Source organism: Microcaecilia unicolor, chromosome 2, assembly GCF_901765095.1.
Source record: "Microcaecilia unicolor chromosome 2, aMicUni1.1, whole genome shotgun sequence".
In the NCBI taxonomy this organism is placed as follows: domain Eukaryota; kingdom Metazoa; phylum Chordata; class Amphibia; order Gymnophiona; family Siphonopidae; genus Microcaecilia; species Microcaecilia unicolor.
Genome location: NC_044032.1, coordinates 659,711,557 through 659,732,486, shown reverse-complemented (window position 1 = coordinate 659,732,486; position 20,930 = coordinate 659,711,557). Strand labels below are relative to the sequence as shown.

Sequence of the window (20,930 nt, the reverse complement as noted above, 5' to 3'; positions counted from 1 at the left end):
AGAGAACTGAAAAGAAATCCATGAGCAGAGATATAGTAGCCCTGGAAAATAAAGTCAGTACCCACCAGGATAATAAAATAACAGTGTGGATGATTATTTTTCCTTTTAGAAGGTTTTTTGGAAAGCAGCAGTCGAGGGTGTTATTAATAAGACCTGCTGAGAAAGTCATCACGTTAAACTAATAGATGTGAAAAGTGAGGACAGGAAATCCTGATATACGGTGTCTGAGGCTTGGCTGTGAATATGATATATTGAGTTGAAGCTGTAAGTTAATCGGAACATATGATGAGAGGGCGGTCTGTGTGTAGGTGGGTGAAGACAGGGACATTTCATTATATTTTACATTTTTTTACTTAGTAGGATTTTCACTTAGTGAACACTGAGGCTGGGGAAGAAAATCTGGTGAGACTGCAGTTTGTTTATTAAATTTCAAAGCTAGAATAGTAGATACCATGTATTTCCAGCAAAAAGAGCCCAGTCCACAACACTCCAGGTAGGGCTTTAGTATTATGCTATTCTTGACCCATTACAATCTGGTTTTCGCCCTCTCCACTCAACCGAAACTGCGCTTACTAAAGCCTCCAATGACCTATTACTGGCTAAATCCAGAGGTCAATATTCCATCCTCATTCTTCTTGATCTTTCCGCTACTTTTGACACTGTCGATCACAGCACACTTCTCGATACCCTGTCCTCACTTGGATTCCAGGGCTCTGTCCTTTCCTGGTTCTCTTCCTACCTCTCCCTCCGCACCTTTAGTGTTCACTCTGGTGGATCCTCTTCTACTTCTATCCCTCTGCCTGTCGGCGTACCTCAGGGTTCTGTTCTTGGTCCCCTCCTCTTTTCTATCTACACTTCTTCCCTTGGTTCATTAATCTCATCCCATGGCTTTTCCTACCATCTCTATGCTGATGACTCCCAAATCTACCTTTCTACCCCTGATATCTCACCTTGCATCCAAACCAAAGTTCAGCGTGCTTGTCTGACATTGCTGTCTGGATGTCTCAACGCCACCTGAAATTAAATATGACCAAAACCGAGCTTCTCATTTTCCCCCCCAAACCCACCTCCCCGCTCCCCCCGTTTTCTATTTCTGTTGATGGCTCTCTCATTCTCCCTGTCTCCTCAGCTCGAAACCTTGGGGTCATCTTTGACTCTCCTCTCTCCTTCTCTGCTCATATCCAGCAGACCGCCAAGACCTGTCGTTTCTTTCTTTACAACATGCGTAAAATCCGCCCCTTTCTTTCCGAGCACTCTACCAAAACCCTCATCCACACCCTTGTCACCTCTCGTTTAGACTACTGCAATCTGCTTCTTGCTGGCCTCCCACTAAGTCACCTCTCCCCTCTCCAGTCGGTTCAAAACTCTGCTGCCCGTCTCATCTTCCGCCAGGGTCGCTTTACTCATACTACCCCTCTCCTCAAGACCCTTCACTGGCTCCCTATCCGTTTTCGCATCCTGTTCAAACTTCTTCTACTAACCTATAAATGTATTCACTCTGCTGCTCCCCAGTATCTCTCCACACTCGTCCTTCCCTACACCCCTTCCCGTGCACTCCGCTCCATGGATAAATCCTTCTTATCTGTTCCCTTCTCCACTACTGCCAACTCCAGACTTCGCGCCTTCTGTCTCGCTGCACCCTACGCCTGGAATAAACATCCTGAGCCCCTACGTCTTGCCCCATCCTTGGCCACCTTTAAATCTAGACTGAAAGCCCACCTCTTTAACATTGCTTTTGACTCGTAACCATTTGTAACCACTCGCCTCCACCTACCTTCCTCTCTTCCTTCCCGTTCACATTAATTGATTTGATTTGCTTACTTTATTTATTTTTTGTCTATTAGATTGTAAGCTCTTTGAGCAGGGACTGTCTTTCTTCTATGTTTGTGCAGCGCTGCGTATGCCTTGTAGCGTTATAGAAATGCTAAATAGTAGTAGTAGTAGTAGTAATATCCATAAGAAACCCTTTTGTAGGAGAAGTCTAAGCCCCTGGGGCAATTTACAGTTTTACCAGCTGGAGATCCTGTCAAAAACAAATCTGCCTCAGTGCCTCCCAGGTGATGACTACAGATTAAGGGCACCCACTGATGTGTTACACTCACAGCAAAACAATACGATGGTCTGGATTAGAAACTGGTTTAAGCCATAGACAATTGAGAGCAGTGGTAAATGGGGTCAGACCGAGTAAGAAATGGTGAGGAGTCAAGTGGATCCCAGGGATCTGCCCAATATCTTTGTGACACTGCAGAGGGTTTAGTAGAAAACACTTCTCTTTTTACAGATGACATTAAGATCTGCAACAAATGGATAATCAGAGAGAAAAGTCAGAATGGGAAGTGATCTGTGAAAGGCCGAATGGATGATAGTTAACTATCAGTGCAAAAAGATATAGACATGCATTTATGATTCAGGAGTCCAAGAGAGCAGAACATAGAAACATGACGGCAGATAAAGGCCATATGACCCATCCAGTCTGCCCATCCTCTGTAACCCCTAATTCTTCCTGTTCCTAAGTGATCCCACATGCTTATCCCATGCCTTTTTAAATTCTGGAACAGACCTCGACTCCACCACCTCCACCGGGAGGCCATTCCACGCCTCCACCACCCATTCTGTGAAATAATACTTCCTTAGGTTACTCCTAAACCTATTCCCTCTTAACGTTGTCGTATGCCCCCTCATAAGTACATAAGTATTGCCATACTGGGAAAGACCAAAAGTCCATCAAGCCCAGCATCCTGTTTCCAACAGTGGCCAATCCAGGTCACAAATACCCGACAAGATCCCAAAAATGTACAAAACATTTTATACTGCTTATCCCAGAAATAGTGGATTTTCCTCAAGTCCATTTAATAATGGTCTATGGACTTTTCCTTTAGGAAGCCGTCCAAACCTTTTTTAAACTCCGCTAAGCTAACCGCCTTTACCACATCCTCTGGCAACAAATTCCGGAGTTTAATTACACGTGGAACCTCTTTGACTGTAACCACAGAAAGGCGGTATATCAAACCCCATCCCCCTTACCTTCCCTAAAGGACTAATAATCTCCCTCCTTCCCACCCCCAGATCCAACATCTCTCCTTTTCTCAACGTCACTCCCTCTTCTCTTTCCCCAGGTCCATTATCTCTCTTTCTTTCCTGGGGTCATTTGTGTTCTCTTTCAGAAGCATAGCCAGATTTTGGTGTCGGAGGAGCGGACAGTGTAAAAAAAAAAAAAAATAGGCAGAAGCACGAATAGGTTTTTAAAACCACATAGGCACCATTTTCATTGGAAGTCCATTTGGGGGAGTGGCTGCTCCCCTTGCACCCCCCTCCCTAGCTATGCCTCTGCTCTCTCTCTCTCTCTCTCTTTCTCTCTCCCTCCAACACCTAGCTGTTCACGTGGCATCTGGAGTTCATTGCCTCAGTCATAGCTTCCGTCAGTGACCCCTCCAGTTCTGCTTGCAGGCCTGCAGCTCACACTTTTCCCCTCACCCAGGGTTCAGCATCTGTCCCCCTCTCAAGATCCCTGCTGGCCTACCTTAAAGGTGTCTTTTGCTGGTCCTGGGAGTGGGAGTGTTGCACATATGCTGCCTGTGGCCTACTCTGAAGCTTTCCCTCTGGCCCGTCCCGCCTCCTCTGACATCATTTCCTGTTTCAACCTGGGCAGGACAGGTCAGAGGGAAAGCTTCGGACCAGGCAGAGTGTGTGCAATGCTACCACTGGTGAGGATCAACAGAAGGCCACCTTAAAGGTAGACTGGGGTGGGGAGTGGGTGATGTTGAATCGCAGATGGGGGAAAGATGTTGGATTGCACCGACTACAGGACTTGGGAGTGGAAGAGAGCAGAAGAAATGTTTGAGGGAGACAGGAGACACTGCAATGTGATTCGTTTTTTAAATAGCGATTAATGATTTAATGCGTTCATCGCAGAGTTAACTTCAATTAAAGTGCAGACCTAGTAAAAAGGAAGGAGACAATAATTTCTCTGTATTGCTTGTTGATGAGGCCAGTTTTGGAGGCTGTATTTCACAAAGGGTAGCAACAAAGGAAATGGTCCAGAGAAAGACACCAAAATGCTACATGAGATGAGACAAAGACCTAACGCTATATATCCTAGAGGAGAGTAGACGTAAGGGAAATGTGATGGAGACATTGAGAAAGGTCACTGAGGTCACCGAGCTAGAAGGTAACATAGTAACAGAGAAAATGATGGCAAATAAAGACCTGTATGGTCCAACTCGTCTGCCCACCAGGGCCGCCAGAGTTGTACCTGCAGAGCCCTCTTTGCCCTGTTCAAAGTATGAGATCATTGAAGCTTTTGGGGGGGGGGGGGGTTATTTTATAAAGAGACACAGGTGTCTATAATGATCTTATAAAACAGTCTCACAAACCTGGCAGCAGTGTGCATTTGCACCTGCTCGGAAGCAAACATTTTATTAACTATACACATGCTCCATGACTCCAGGTTCTGCTCAAACTCTGCCCCCAAACACGCCTTCATGTGTGCTTTTTGTTAGAATATGTTTTGTATTTTACATGCATTATCTGTCCAGCAATTTTCTCTATGATTACTCTGTGACCTCTGATCTCAATTGCTTGGTGAGGTCACACCCATGCATTTCCTGTGGGTGTGGTTAAGGACAGTACAATAACCCTTAACCATACACATGAGCTCCAGTGTTGCCAGGTGGGCGGTTTTACCGCCCAATTGGGCGGTTTTCCGCAACCCGCCGCGGGAAATGTTTGCCCGCGGCGGGTTGCGGTTTTTTAGGCTTCTTTTTTTTCTTTTGGGCGGTTTTCAGGCGGTTTTTTTCGGCCGCGGGGGCGGGGTTAGTGACGTTTTGGGTGGGGTTAGTGACGTTCTGGGCGGGGCCAATGATGAGGGAGGCGGGGCTGGTGACGGGGGAGGCGGGGCCGATGACGGTGGGGGCGGGGGTGATGACGGCGGGGGTGGGGGTGTCAGGGGCAGGGTTTGAGTTTGGGCGAGTTTTGGGCTGGATTTAGGCTGGTTTGGGTGGGAAAAAAATTTTCCACCTGGCAACCCTGATGAGCTCTCTCTCTTGATCTCTCCTAATCTGAGAATCTATGGTTGATAGAATCCATTACCATCTGAGCACATGAAAAAAGTTGATAAACCAAATATACTGTTATATATTTTTCTAAGCCTGCCTGCATATACATGCAAGATGTATTTTTCATTCTAACTACAAACTGTGAGTAAACGGATGTTTTTGTTACTTCATCTTTAAAGAGACTGAGCTGTGATTATTCTGGGGTGTGAGAGAGATGAAGATAAGAAATTAACATTTCTAAAGCTGAAGCTGTGTGTGTGTAAAATCTGCTAAGTATTTACCATAAATAATCCAACACTTTTGTGCATTGATACTGTCATCCACAGATAAAAAAGAGTTTTACCCACAAAGAAACATTATACAATTATCCCCTTAAAATCCTCAGGGGTTGTTACTTGGAAATAGCAGTATTCACACATGTAGATTAGCATACATGTGGAAAGCATGTTATTCGATATGTGGGGATTTGGATGTAGATGTGCAGGGAGCATCGTTAGGGCAGGGAGAGAGAGTGGCGTCGATGGACTCTACGGAAGAGTAAAGACATCGGCATTTACTGCAGCCCCAAGACTGGAGATTTACGTCTCTCTTGAAGTGGAGAAGGGATCAGTGGGTATCATAAGTACATAAGTATTGCCATACTGGGAAAGACCAACGGTCCATCGAGCCCAGCATCCTGTTTCCAACAGTGGCCAATCCAGGTCACAAGTACCTGGCAAGATCCCAAAAATGTATCCCATAAGGCTCCTCTGTGAAGTAGTGTGGATTCTCCTCTGAGTCCCATGAATGGTCCACTCAGACTCTTCACCATGAGGAAAATATCTCCCAATTCAGTTCCGTTATGAACACAGTGCCATCTTGAATGCTGATGATGAGTCAGAGTCTACGAATAGCTCCTAAATATATGAAACTAGCAGGTATTTTATTGAGCAATAACATTTAATCTGAAGACACCATTACATGCTGCCATGAAACAGTCCCCTGAGGAAGCCAGATGGTGAAACAGCTGGCCGTAGGGGCATAAGATAACATCATATTTGATCGTGATATCAATCTTAAGCTAAGTCCCTTCAATTCAATAACTTTTTGTGTTTAGCTCAGTTGGAATTATTGGTGTCTTTATATACACATAAAAAAGAAAAAAAAAGGAGGGTTTTTTGATCAATGAATGATAACAGAGTCACGATGTGCAACCAATGACATTGCTCTTTTTGTTCAGAGTCATGGGTGCCTTTGACTGCTGAGGTCATTTTCCTCCTTTTGTCTGAACTGGAGTTTTTGTGAAATTAAATTAGTTTGTCACATCAAACCATTGGTTATTTTTGTGCATACACGAGTGTTAGGCTTGATGTTTTTTTTTTTTTTTTTTACTTCTACTGTCAGTTGGTGGTGAATGAGTCTGTGCATGCCTCGGCTCACTGGAACCATGTCCATGCCCTAAAGAGCACTGAGATACAGCCCTACTCTACGACTCTAGGGAAGCTTCCTCCCCCAACGTCAAGAGCAGTACTGTATGTGTTGATGTTGATGTCAACAGCCTCGATGTGCCACCGTCGAGAATCTCTGCACAGGCATAGGCTGACTCTCAGGAAGAATCTGGGGCTGATCCGCAGCTGGCGCAAGTGCCCTCAATGCCTGAGCGGTTTGCAGGAGCACATCTGTGCCAGCTCCTCCCTGAGCATGACTTGCAACCGCTTATCGAAGAAGGACACCAGCAAAGGTGGGGGAGCCAGGAGAAAGGCAGCCCAAGAAAACATTGGTACCAAAAAGGTAGCAGGAACCTGGCTGCCCAGAGACTTGCACATCGGCACCTCTTCCAAAGAGGGGAAGAACTTCTCCCCAGTGCCAGCACTTCTCAGGTACTGGCAAAGTTGATGCCCTGATGCTCCCAGCTCTTTTTTTGATTAAGACTAATGCTCATGCTTCTTGGGCTTCCCCCAATGTTCAGCATCGCAGTCCTTTGGTGCCGACGAGGAAGACATGGAGCCCGTACATGTCCTAGGTGTCGGGTCCGATTCTGACTAGTCCTGGAGGCCTGCTCTCAGCACTCGATGTCGAGAGAGGTGGAACTTTCTCAATACCAGTACACTCCTAGTGGATGTTGAAGTCTTGGCAGCCATCAAAAGTTTCCAGTGCCGATGACGATGTACCGGCCTTCGAAGAGCCGAAAAGTTAATCCAGTTGGACCTGCTGAGCCCTCTGTGTCCTCAACTGCATTTTTAAACAGAGAGAACAAGAGTTAAGCTCATTGTGAAGTCCAAGGCACCCAATGCACCAAGAGTGCGGGTCCATCACAGAAATCACCTGATTACATTGGGTGTGACTCTTGAAGCCACTGGGGGTCTTCTGGGACAATGAGGAAAGAATTGTGGCCAAATTAAACTCGTTAAATGTGGATCCAAAAAGGGGCAGCGTTCAAACTGAGATCGGTGCTCCCCCCTAAATGGACGTAGCAGCTCGTGAAAAATGAAGAGCCGAAAAAACTAGCTCAAATAAAGGGAAAAATAAGAATAAAAAGTAATTACCTACAAATGGAAAAATACCCTAAAGAGAGAGATACTGTACTGTGAGGAGAACACAAAATGCATCCTCCCTGCTCCCCAGAAAAAATGAGACTGAGGAACCCGCGTTTGTGCAGCAGGCGGGAAGGCACCAGTGCATACGCAGTGGGACGCTGTCACGTTCATGAGTCCTTGGACCCAAGCGGAGCACAGAGATGATGATTCGACCCTGCGCTCTGCTGGGCAGCCGAGCAACCCCGAGGCTTCACCTGTGATGACCGCCGTTCCCCGAGGGTTGAGCCCCCAGGTGCAGGCAGCCGACAGGACTTCAGGAGGCAGGCAGGGATCAGATGGCTGCAGGCAGCAGGTAGAGAGAGTTCTAGATTCAGACAGAGGTTCGAGTCGGACAGCAGGCAGAGTCAAGCCGTGGTCAGGTCGGGCAGCGGGCAAAGAGTAATCTGGGTTCGAGCAGTGGTCAGGTCAGGCAGCAAACAGAGAGTTGTCAGGATCCAGGCAGGAGTCAGGTCAGGCAGCAAGCAGAGAGTAGTCAAGAGTCAGGCAGTGGTCAGGTCAGACAGCAAGCAGAGAATAGTCAAGATTCAGCCAGAGGTCAGCACCGAGCAGGAGACAATTAGAGAACAAACACAGCTCAAAACAATAATCTACCAAAGTAGAAGCCGAAGCCCTGGAGTGGAGGGCAGATGCTCCATAAGTAGCCCCCACCATCAAGAGGAAAGGATTCAGCTGGCCGAGAAGACTTCCGGTTGGCAGGTCGCCGGTGGAGGCAGAGCCGAGGTGTGATGCTCCAATCGGGAGAAGCCAGAGGCAGGGCGAGGGTGGTTCCAGCATTCCCGGACCACGTAGACTCGTCACCTGCCGAGAACGCAGCAGAGCACACCGCTCGCAGCTGGCCAGCCCACCGCAGGCCCGAATCCCCTTCCTCAGCCCACGAGGATCCCGCGCCCAACAAGAGAGGGTCAGAACGGTGGCTCAGGCCCAAATGGCCGGTGTGACACGAGAGGCGCCAACTCCAACAAGAAGGCCAGTGCCAGTCAGTGCCCCCCCCCCTCCCCATCACGGGAGCGGAGGTGAGGCAGAGCATGACAGACGCTACTAGAAAGTTCTCAGTTTCACTAGTCAGGGTCTGCATCGGGCTCCATCAGATGACATCACCCAGCTGGGAGAATATGAAAGCTCCAGAAAAAGGAGGACACATTGATCCAGTCCGGGTTTTGAAGTAAAACCCAAACTGGCTCAATCTGTCCTCCTTTTTCTGGAGTCATATGGTAACCCTAGGCCTGCTTGTCCTCGGAGAATCAATGGCAATGTACAAAAGATAAGCTCCCCTCGCTGTAAGGAGTCAGAGATGCTGCCTCATGCATCATTCTGCGGCTTTTTGCCACCAATATTTGTCCTTCTGTCACTGGAACCAGGTAAAGCAGAAGAAAGAGAAATGGCTAAAAGCCTGCAGAAAGACCCAGTGCCTCTTAAATGCTCAATACATCAGGGAAACGCATTTCATTGTAGACAGGAACCAGATCCTTAGACAATTGAACACTGTCACAATAACTCATATTTCCATTTGGAAGAGTACATTGTAGGAATGTGAATCCTGGGCTGCTCTGCCGTGTTTACGGATAATGTTATAGAAAGCAAAACATAACTGTTACTGCTTCATGTAAGGGTGAGAGCCATGGGCTAGAATAACAGACCTTAACCTGGAGGGGGGGAGGGGGGAGATCAGAGGGAGAGGAGAGCAGTGAAAAGGATTCTGTATTCATTGAATCCACGTGGCCCATTGCCCAGCCTCCCCTTCCTGTAGCAAGATAATAAACAAGGATATTTCAGGGGTACTGGGTGCTCCTGCAGTCTTACCCCCTCCCCAACCCCAGCTGGCCTATTAGCGGCAGCCGCAGTGCTGTCTGATCAGTAATAGCAGCTCTGGCACAGCACAATCTCTCCCCACCCCCTACTCAGTCCTGCACCACTTGTTCTGCACAGTTCTTTCCCAAGTGAGCGGAGAAGGCAGGTTCCTTTTTCCCTACGCTTACTCCTTCCTGTCAGTACCCATAATTTCTCTCTTCCCTAGCATCTGCCCTCCTGTCCCCTTCCCTGTCCTCCTCCCTCATCTCCCCCCAAAGCATCTGCCTTCCTGTCTCCTTCCCCAGCATCTGCCTCCTGTCCCCTTCCCTATCCTCCTCCCTCATCTCCCCCCCACAAAGCATCTGCCTTCCTGTCTCCTTCCCCAGCATCTGCCTCCTGTCCCCTTCCCTATCCTCCTCCCTCATCTCCCCCCCCCAAAGCATCTGCCTTCCTGTCTCCTTCCCCAGCATCTGCCTCCTGTCCCCTTCCCTATCCTCCTCCCTCTTCTCCCCCCAAAGCATCTGCCCTCCTGTCCCCTTCCCTGTCCTCCTGCCCTCTTCCCCAATATCTACCCTCCTACCCTCTTCCCACCAACAAATGCCCTCCTCTGCCATTTCCCCAGCATCCACTTCTCCTGCCCTCTTCTCTTCATATCCTGCCTACTTCTTCAGCATTCATCTCCCACCATCAGCATCTGCCCTTTTCCAGCATCCACTCCTGCCCTCTTCTGCCCTTTCCCCAGCATCTGCTCTGTGCCCTCCTGCCCTCTTCTGCAGCATTCTTCTCCTACCATCTGTCCCCTGCCTCTTCCCCCCAGCATCTGCCCCCTGTCTCTTCTCCATTTCTTATCCAGCAACTTCTCATTACTCACCTCTCCCCCTGTTTTTCTCAAGATCCGCCCTTTCCCAGCTTTGCACTGAGCTACAGGTATAGTCTGTGTGACCCACCCACTGGCACCCCCTATCCTACCTGCTTCATCGCTGCAAGTGAGAGGAGATGATGGACAAGAAGAAACATTTATTTCCTGTGTGGCTGCAGCTCTCCCAATAGCCCTTAGTACAGTGCTGACCATGGCTCTTCCTTGCTTCTCTCCCTCTCCCTCGCCCCCCCCCCCTTCTCCAGCATTTGTCTCAGTTTCTAGATTTGAATCAGCTACTCTGCTTCTTGAGAAGCCCCTTAGAATGTTTCACAAGTCCAGACTTTTCTTTTGACAGTCCAGACCTGTCAAACAACTTGTGCCCAGGCACAATCCTCCCGCAGAAGTGCCCCAATGATCAGAGCTAATAGCACGCATAAATTTGCATGCTATTAGCTTTGATCATAGGGGCGTTATTTGAGAGCGCTGTTCAGAACAGTGTGGGGGTTTTGATCATCTGCACCTGAGAGAAGAGGCCATTTCTCTGGGTAAGTGAACATTTTTTGTACTCTGTGCTTTGGTGACTTAAAGGTTGAGGTTTAAAAGAGGTAAGATAGATTTATTGATAAAGACAATGTGACACAGCAGCTGTGTCAGGACCCCAGGAGTCAGAAGTTAGGAAATAACCAGCTACTATACCCAGTTAAAACCCAAAGGTAATGAAGGAAAGCAGAAACAAAATAAATCAGCTCTGGTCCCGCCCTTGCGGAAACAGGAAACGAGGGCGGGACCAGAGCTGAGAGAGAAGGGAAGGCTGAAGCGCCGAGCCTGCTCACCTTTCACTGCTGCCAGGACCCGAGAATTCCAGTATAGGAGGAGCTCATCGCAATGTTGCCCGTTAAACTCCTCAAACTCCTTGGACTTCTGGAAAAGATACTTCCAAAAATGTTCATCCCCATAGTGATAAGCCGGAAATTGCCATGGACAACCACTAAGCTGCTGTTTACTACCTTCCAAACTTCCAACTTAAATCATATTATGATCAGAGACAGCCAATGGTCCAATCTCAACCCCCACAACCCAAGAAAATAAGGTAAGGGGAGGAAGTGACGTCACCGTCGGAGATGGAAGCCTGAATCCATAGCTCCGTCGGGGCAGTGCAGAAATTAGAGCTATTTCCCGGTTCCCAAACCCCCGAGATTGGCGGTTTTGAGGGCAAGACAAAGAGAAGCGATGGCGACAAGAAAACGGCTGGAAAAGTTTAAATTCGCCGCGACACAAAAGGTCGAGGCGGCGAACACGAGCCGGTCCCAGCAGAAAGCTAACAACAAAATGGCCGCCGCGGATTCTGGCTCCGAAACGGAGGATCCAGTAGAACAGCTGGAAAGTGATACCGAGCTGACGAAGCAGGAGGTAGCGAGGTGGTTTAAAGCCTTAAAGGCTGAAATGTCGGCGGTCCGGAAAACTATCCGGGAGGCGGTCACAGACATTCAAAAAGAGGTGAGAGAGATCGGAGGCAGGGTGGAGCAGTTGGAAGACACGTTGGAGCACGTGGAGGGAGAAATAGAGGGCTTGCGCACTGCACTTACAATTGTGCAAGCTGAAAAAGCAAAACTGCAATTGGAGGTGGAAGATCTGGAAAATCGTTCCAGAAGGAACAATTTGAGATTCAAAGGGGTACCTGAAACGGACCAGAATAAAGACTGTGCACAGGTGATTCGAGAACTTTGTGCTAGAATATTGGATATTGGCATGGAGGGACAGACCAATATGGAGGAGTCTGAAATAAGATTTGACCGGGTACATCGGAGTCTGGGGCCCAGGAGAGATCAGCAACCTAGGGACATTGTAGTATGCTTCAAAGACTATACTATTAAAGATAAGATATGGAAGAAAGCTAGATCCCAGGGTGAGATCCTCTGGGATAACAATAAAATATTGGTGTTTCAAGATTTGGCGCTGGGTACCCTTCAGAGGCGCAGAGAATTTAAAGATCTGACCACCTATCTTCAGCAGTCCAATTTCCGATATCGTTGGATCTTTCCTTTTGGTCTCCAGTTCACGGCGGAGGGAATCACCAGACGAGTGGTTACGCTAGGAGAGACTTGGAAAGTCCTTACTGAACTGGGATATACAAACCTGCCTCCGGTGGCATCGGGTGGGAGCTCCAGTATGTCAGCTACGACAAAGAAGGGGCCATCATGGCAGAGAGTGCGCCCACGAAGAGAGAACACTACACAGCTATCAGCAGTGACCAGAGTACCCTGAACGGACGTGAGGGGGTTTCGTGACTTCAGTTACCTCATGGGTTTGATGGGGAATTGTTAAGAAAATATGGTATATAGGTGGGGGGCAATGTTGGAGTTGTTATAGGATGTCTGTTTAATGGTTGAAAGGGTTCTGGGAGTTAAGCAGAAATATGTGAAATATGGGGGGAGGGGTCTGGGAAATGTTGTTGTGTGGGAAGAGGGTGATGAGCTCCGGCGGGGAGTAATTTCCTCAATATCATCAGCTGGCGGCGTTAGGCTCAGTCCAGCAGGGGGGGGGGGGGGGGGGGGGGGGGGGGGAGGGAAGGGTACCAAGGGTTTACGCATTGGGTCATGGAATGTCAATGGGATGAACTCCCCATTGAAGAGAAGTTTGATACATCGGGAATTGCAGAAACTTAAGTGGGATATTATATTATTGCAGGAAACACACATTCAAAAGAGGGATGCACACCTACTTAAACATCGGGGATATATTGACTGTATCTCACACTTTGATGCTAGAGGGGGTAAGGTGGGAGGATTAGTGATTTATATCCGTAGACATATCCCATTTGTAACAGAGGAAGTATACAGGGATGCTCTGGGAAGGTGCCTGGCGATTAGGGGTCAGCTGAATGGTAAGGAGGTGACCATAGTAAATATATACAGTGGGGGAAATAAGTATTTGATCCCTTGCTGATTTTGTAAGTTTGCCCACTGACAAAGACATGAGCAGCCCATAATTGAAGGGTAGGTTATTGGTAACAGTGAGAGATAGCACATCACAAATTAAATCCGGAAAATCACATTGTGGAAAGTATATGAATTTATTTGCATTCTGCAGAGGGAAATAAGTATTTGATCCCCCACCAACCAGTAAGAGATCTGGCCCCTACAGACCAGGTAGATGCTCCAAATCAACTCGTTACCTGCATGACAGACAGCTGTCGGCAATGGTCACCTGTATGAAAGACACCTGTCCACAGACTCAGTGAATCAGTCAGACTCTAACCTCTACAAAATGGCCAAGAGCAAGGAGCTGTCTAAGGATGTCAGGGACAAGATCATACACCTGCACAAGGCTGGAATGGGCTACAAAACCATCAGTAAGACGCTGGGCGAGAAGGAGACAACTGTTGGTGCCATAGTAAGAAAATGGAAGTACAAAATGACTGTCAATCGACAAAGATCTGGGGCTCCACGCAAAATCTCACCTCGTGGGGTATCCTTGATCATGAGGAAGGTTAGAAATCAGCCTACAACTACAAGGGGGGAACTTGTCAATGATCTCAAGGCAGCTGGGACCACTGTCACCACGAAAACCATTGGTAACACATTACGACATAACGGATTGCAATCCTGCAGTGCCCGCAAGGTCCCCCTGCTCCGGAAGGCACATGTGACGGCCCGTCTGAAGTTTGCCAGTGAACACCTGGATGATGCCGAGAGTGATTGGGAGAAGGTGCTGTGGTCAGATGAGACAAAAATTGAGCTCTTTGGCATGAACTCAACTCGCCGTGTTTGGAGGAAGAGAAATGCTGCCGATGACACAAAATTATTCAGGGTCGTCAAGTCGCAGGAGGAATGTGAACGATTACAGGAGGACCTTGCGAGACTGGGAGAATGGGCGTGCAAGTGGCAGATGAAGTTCAATGTTGACAAGTGCAAAGTGATGCATGTGGGTAAGAGGAACCCGAATTATAGCTACGTCTTGCAAGGTTCCGCGTTAGGAGTTACGGATCAAGAAAGGGATCTGGGTGTCGTCGTCGATGATACGCTGAAACCTTCTGCTCAGTGTGCTGCTGCGGCTAGGAAAGCGAATAGAATGTTGGGTGTTATTAGGAAGGGTATGGAGTCCAGGTGTGCGGATGTTATAATGCCGTTGTATCGCTCCATGGTGCGACCGCACCTGGAGTATTGTGTTCAGTACTGGTCTCCGTATCTCAAAAAAGATATAGTAGAATTGGAAAAGGTACAGCGAAGGGCGACGAAAATGATAGTGGGGATGGGACGACTTTCCTATGAAGAGAGGCTGAGAAGGCTAGGGCTTTTCAGCTTGGAGAAGAGACGGCTGAGGGGAGATATGATAGAAGTGTATAAAATAATGAGTGGAATGAATCGGGTGGATGTGAAGCGACTGTTCACGCTATCCAAAAATACTAGGACTAGAGGGCATGAGTTGAAGCTACAGTGTGGTAAATTTAAAACGAATCGGAGAAAATTTTTCTTCACCCAACGTGTAATTAGACTCTGGAATTCGTTGCCGGAGAACGTGGTACGGGCGGTTAGCTTGACGGAGTTTAAAAAGGGGTTAGATAGATTCCTAAAGGACAAGTCCATAGACCGCTATTAAATGGACTGGAAAAATTCCTCATTTTTAGGTATAACTTGTCTGGAATGTTTTTACGTTTGGGGAGCGTGCCAGGTGCCCTTGACCTGGATTGGCCACTGTCGGTGACAGGATGCTGGGCTAGATGGACCTTTGGTCTTTCCCAGTATGGCACTACTTATGTACTTATGTACTTATGCCTATGACCCAAAGAACACCGTCCCCACTGTCAAGCATGGAGGTGGAAATGTTATGTTTTGGGGGTGTTTCTCTGCTAAGGGCACAGGACTACTTCACCGCATCAATGGGAGAATGGATGGGGCCATGTACCGTACAATTCTGAGTGACAACCTCCTTCCCTCCACCAGGGCCTTAAAAATGGGTCGTGGCTGGGTCTTCCAGCACGACAATGACCCAAAACATACAGCCAAGGCAACAAAGGAGTGGCTCAGGAAGAAGCACATTAGGGTCATGGAGTGGCCTAGCCAGTCACCAGACCTTAATCCCATTGAAAACTTATGGAGGGAGCTGAAGCTGCGAGTTGCCAAGCGACAGCCCAGAACTCTTAATGATTTAGAGATGATCTGCAAAGAGGAGTGGACCAAAATTCCTCCTGACATGTGTGCAAACCTCATCATCAACTACAGAAGACGTCTGACCGCTGTGCTTGCCAACAAGGGTTTTGCCACCAAGTATTAGGTCTTGTTTGCCAGAGGGATTAAATACTTATTTCCCTCTGCAGAATGCAAATAAATTCATATACTTTCCACAATGTGATTTTCCGGATTTAATTTGTGATGTGCTATCTCTCACTGTTACCAATAACCTACCCTTCAATTATGGGCTGCTCATGTCTTTGTCAGTGGGCAAACTTACAAAATCAGCAAGGGATCAAATACTTATTTCCCCCACTGTATGCCCCTAACTCAGGACAGGGAGAATTCTTTACCCGGATACATAAGGAACTCTTCCAGTTTCAGAAAGGGGGGATGATCTTAGGAGGAGATTTTAATACCAGTATGACATCAATGGATCATTCAAAGGGGCTGGTCGATAAGTCCTCGGCCCACTGTACACAGTTAAAATCACTTGTCTCCAACCTAGATTTAGTGGATGTCTGGAGGCTTAGGCATCCGGGCCAGCGGTCGTATACCTTTTTTTCTCATTCCCAGAATACCTATACAAGGATTGACATGGTGTGGTGCAGCCGCCAATTATGGGACCAAGTGGCTGAGTCACATGTGGGGTCCATATCTGCATCAGACCATGCCCCAGTGGAGCTTGAGCTTAAGGGCCTGACAGAGGAAAGGCGCCAAGTTTTTTGGAGATTAAATGAACTAATTCTGGGGGATGGTAGGGTGCGGGAGGATATACGCCAGGTCATTCAGGATTACATGCTTATGAACGATACTGGTGAGGTTCAGGATGGTACATTGTGGGATGCCCTGAAGGCTGTGGTGAGGGGTCATCTCATTAAGTGGGGAGCACGGAAAAAGAGGCAACGAGAGCAGAGGGAATTGGATTTACGGGCACGACTAGTGAAGCTGGAATGCCGTCACCAGGAGGGAGGTTCTGGGATAGTCCTGAGAGAGTTAAGACAGTGCAGGGCGGAATTAGAGAAATTGCAAGTAGAACGCGTGGAGTTTTTACGTACGATACTACAACAAAAATTTTATGAATTTGGGAATAAATCTGGACGGATGCTGGCTAATCTTCTGAGGCATAGACAAAGGAGCCACACAATAACAAAAATTAAAGGGGCAGGAGACAAGGAGGGGCATAATCGAACAGAAACGCCAATCTCCATGGGCGTTTATCTCCGAGAACGGGTCCGTGAAGGGGCGGAGTGAACCGTATGTTCCAAAAAAAATAGACGCCCATGTTTTATTCGCCAAGGTGTGAGCTGGGCGTTTTTGCTTTTCACCGATAATGGAAAATGAAATCGCCCAGCTCAAAAACGAATAACTCCAAGGCATTTGTTCGTGGGAGGGGCCAGGATTCATAGTGCACTGGTCCCCCTCACATGCCAGGACACCAACCGGGCACCCTAGGGGGCACTTTTACAAAAACAAAAAAAAAGGTCAAAGAGCTCCCAGGTGCATAGCACCCTTCCCTTGGGTGTTGAGCCCCCCAAATCCCCCTCAAAACCCACTGCCCACAAGTCTACACCATTACTATAGCCCTAAGAGGTGAGGGGGGCACCTACATGTGGGTACAGTGGGTTTGGGGGGGTTGGACGACTAAGCATTAAGCAGCACAATTGTAACAGGTAGGGGGGGGATGGGCCTGGGTCCACCTGCCTGACGTCCACTGCACCCCCTAACAACTGCTCCAGGGACCTGCATACTGCTGCCTGGGAGGAGGGTATGACATTTGAGGGTGAAAATAAAAAGTTGTGAAACATCATTTTTTTGTGGTGGGAGGGGGTTAGTGACCACTGGGGGGAGTCAGGGGAGGTCATCCCCGATTCCCTCTGGGGGTAATCTGGTCATTTAGGGCACTTTTTGGGGCCTTATTCGTGAAAAAAACAGGGTCCAGGAAAAGTGCCCTAAATTCTAGCTACAAACGCATCCATTATCGGCGAAGGGCGCCCATCTCTGTTCGGGTGATAACCACGCCCCAGTTCCGCCTTCGACACGCCTTCGACACGCCCCCGTCCACTTTGTCCGCATCCGCGACGGAGTGCAGTTGAAAGCGTCCAAAGTTCGGCTTTCGATTATACCGCTTTATTTGTTTTTGTGAGAAAGACGCCCATCTCCCGATTTAGGTCGGAACTTGGGCGTTTTTCTCGTTCGATTATAAGCAGGAAGATGTACTATGGAGATGGAGAAATTAGAGATCAGTTTGAAAAATTTTATCAGGTCTTATACCGTAGTGAGAGGGGGGCAGAGGGGGGGAGAAATCAGGAAGAGTTTAGGGGAGTTGCACCTCCCAAGGCTGTCCAGTTTGGAACGCAAACAATTAGAGGCCCCATTCCATCTTGAGGAGATTCAACGGGTGATTAAGGGTCTCCAAGGAGGGAAGGCGCCCGGCCTGGACGGATATTCTGCCAGGTTCTATAAGACTTTTGTTGGGGAGGTGGGGCCCATATTGCTGAGGGTTGGGAATGCGTGCTTTGCTGGCCAATCGTTGCCGGGGAGCATGCATGAAGCAGGGATCTCCCTGCTTTTGAAACCAGGAAGGGACCCGGCGGTGTGTGACTCCTATCGCCCCATCTCACTGATAAACCTAGATGTTAAGATCTTATCCAAGGTAATTGCTGACCAATCGGGGTTTGTCATGGGGCGGCAGGTGGCGGACAACATTAGACGCACCCTACATGTTATGTGGGTAGCCCAACAGAGGGGGATCCCAGTGGCTTTTTTGAGTACGGACGCAGATAAAGCGTTCGACAGGGTGGAATGGCCCTATTTATGGGAAGTGCTGGAATATCTGGGGTTTGGTCAGGGGTTGATAGGGTGGCTACAGCGGTTATATGAGCAGCCAGTGGCTAGAATTAAAGTCAATGGGGGGTATACACCAGCTTTCCAGATTGAACGGGGAACTAGACAAGGGTGCCCGCTGTCACCACTGATATTTGCACTCTCGATTGAGCCTTTGGCTCAGAGGGTGCGGGAATCAGTTGACATTCCAGGAATTATGATAGGTGGTTCTGATCACAAATTGGCTTTATTTGCTGATGATGTGCTATTCTTTGTAAACAATCCGGGGTTGAATCTCCCTATATTGTTGGCAGAGTTGGAAGAGTTCAGTAGGCTTTCTGGTTTTAAGATAAACTATGACAAATCTGAAATGATTGGGTTGTCCATAGCACAACATAGGATGGAAGAGCTCGCACGTAAATTTCCTTTTAGATTGCGGAGGGATAATATTAAATATTTAGGAGTTAAAATACCTGTTCAGATCCCTCAGCTATACCAGCTAAATTACATACCGTTATTCCACCAAATACGTAAGGATATGGAGGGTTGGATGGGTAAGTGGGTGTCCTGGTGGGGAAGGATAGCATCAATTAGGATGAATGTATTGCCTAGACTTTTGTTCCTGTTTCAGACATTGCCGGTAGCGGTCCCTGGGAGGGAGTTGAGGATCCTACAACAAGCAATATTGAAGTTTATTTGGGGGGGCAGAGCTCCGAGGCTCAGTAGGAAGCTGCTTTGGCGGTCGACAGAGTTGGGTGGGAGAGGGGTACCGAACCTTGAGTGGTATTATTGGGCAGCACAACTGAAACTTATATCCACGTGGGGTCAGGAGAAATGGTCAGTGGTAGCATACATGGATCAGGAGATGGTGCAGCAGCATAGCCTGCAGTCAGTAATATGGGCATCCTCAACTTACCCCACTATTGGCAGGCTCACTACCAATCCGTTTGTTGGGCATTTATTGACACTATGGGGTTCCCTTAGGACACGCTTTTGGAAAACTAGAAATACATCTACATACGCTTATATTCGGGGGGAACCTACATTTAGGGTGGGGGTTGGGAAATCCAGTAGCAAAGAGGTGGGCTGAGAGGGGCATATTGAGGTTTCGAGATTTATTAGAAGATGGGAAAATGAGATTGTTTACAGAGCTCAAGGAAGATTATGGGGTTTTGGATAGGGATAGATTCTTTTATTTACAGGTCCAACATTACATTCATACACAAGGATGGTTACGAAAGGATCCAGAGGATCATGAAGAATTAGAGAACTTGTGGGGCTCTCTGGGAACAATGAAGGGAGTTATATCTAAGTTGTATAAATATATAAGGGGTAGGAGTTTTGAGAAATGTTTGTATATGACTAGATGGGAAAGGGATTTGCAGAAGGAATTAACAGTACATGAGTGGAAGGCCATTATTTTGGAAGTTAACAAAGCATCGACATGTGTGTTGCTGAAAGAAAATGCCTTCAAGGTACTCTCGAGATGGTATTTTACCCCACATAGGCTGCATGTGATGTTTCCAGGGGCCTCACAGTATTGTTGGAGATGTTTAACGGATGTGGGAACCTTTTTACATATTTGGTGGTCCTGTGGGAAATTACAAGTGTATTGGCAAACTATTACTGCAAAGATAACTGCCCACACAGGCAAGAACTTTTTGTGTGAGCCTCAGTGGTGCCTGTTGGGCTTAGGGAACAGACGAGGAGCTAAATGGCAAAGACGTTTGAAGAGGATGTGCTTGACAGCTGCAAAGAGTGTCATTGCTCGGTTTTGGAAACAGCAGGAGGCACCAACAGAGCAAGACTGGCTTCTAAAACTGTCCCTAATTGAGGAGATGGAGAAACTAACCGACAAAAGGTTAGGAAATTATAATATGAACGATGAACTCTGGACACACGTAAGAGCCATGACCCAAGTGAGTTAGCAATAGATGTGTGATGGGAGAGGGGAGGGAGGGTAAGGGGGGGTTGGGGAAGGGTGGGGGGGGGGAGAAATAACAAATTAAAGTTTGTATTTGTTCATTTGCAGATTTATAGTTGCTTAATAAGAGAGAATGCTTAGAATGAGAGATGTATAGCATTGTATACTATTGAGGAAATATTCAAATGTCTGCTTTGAATTGTGGAAGTAATGTTTATTCTGTTGTTTATTAATAAAAAACTATTGAAACAAAAAAAAAGAAATAAGGTAAGCAAGATATAGATATATGACCCTTCTACTCTGTCCTCCAGTGTTTCAAATCTCTTCTCTACCACTATGTTATCCAAGTCTGTCAATGAGGCTGTCTCTTCCTATAATACTATTCTCTCCTCTGCTCTGGATACTCTCACTCCTTCCATTCCCCGTTCTGTAAAGCATACCAAGCCCCAGCCTTGGCTGACCTCTAGAATCTGCTGACTTCATACATTTCAAATTCTGGTATTTTACTTGCCAAACAGGACTATTACATCCAGTTGACAAATTCTCTTGGCTCAAACCCTTGACGTCTCTTTGCCACACTGAACTCTCTCCTCAAAGTGCCTTCACCTCCAACTCCCCCTTCACTTTCTCCCCAGACTCTGGCTGAGTACTTTCATGATAAGGTTCACAAGATTAAACTTGAATTCTCAACCAGGTCACCTCCACCTCTCCTTCCCTTAGTCCATTCTCTCA

General features: G+C 47.6%; 1 protein-coding gene across 1 annotated transcript in view; it reads left to right on the top strand.

Moving 5' to 3' along the window:
* Positions 1-20,930, top strand: part of LOC115462256 (bifunctional heparan sulfate N-deacetylase/N-sulfotransferase 3-like) — a gene marked incomplete in the record, with an annotated part of 197,607 nt that overhangs the window by 111,953 nt on the left and 64,724 nt on the right. The window contains 2 exon segments of the mRNA XM_030192266.1: positions 6,438-6,913; positions 11,474-12,533. Coding sequence (XP_030048126.1) covers positions 6,438-6,913; positions 11,474-12,533 — 1,536 coding nt within the window.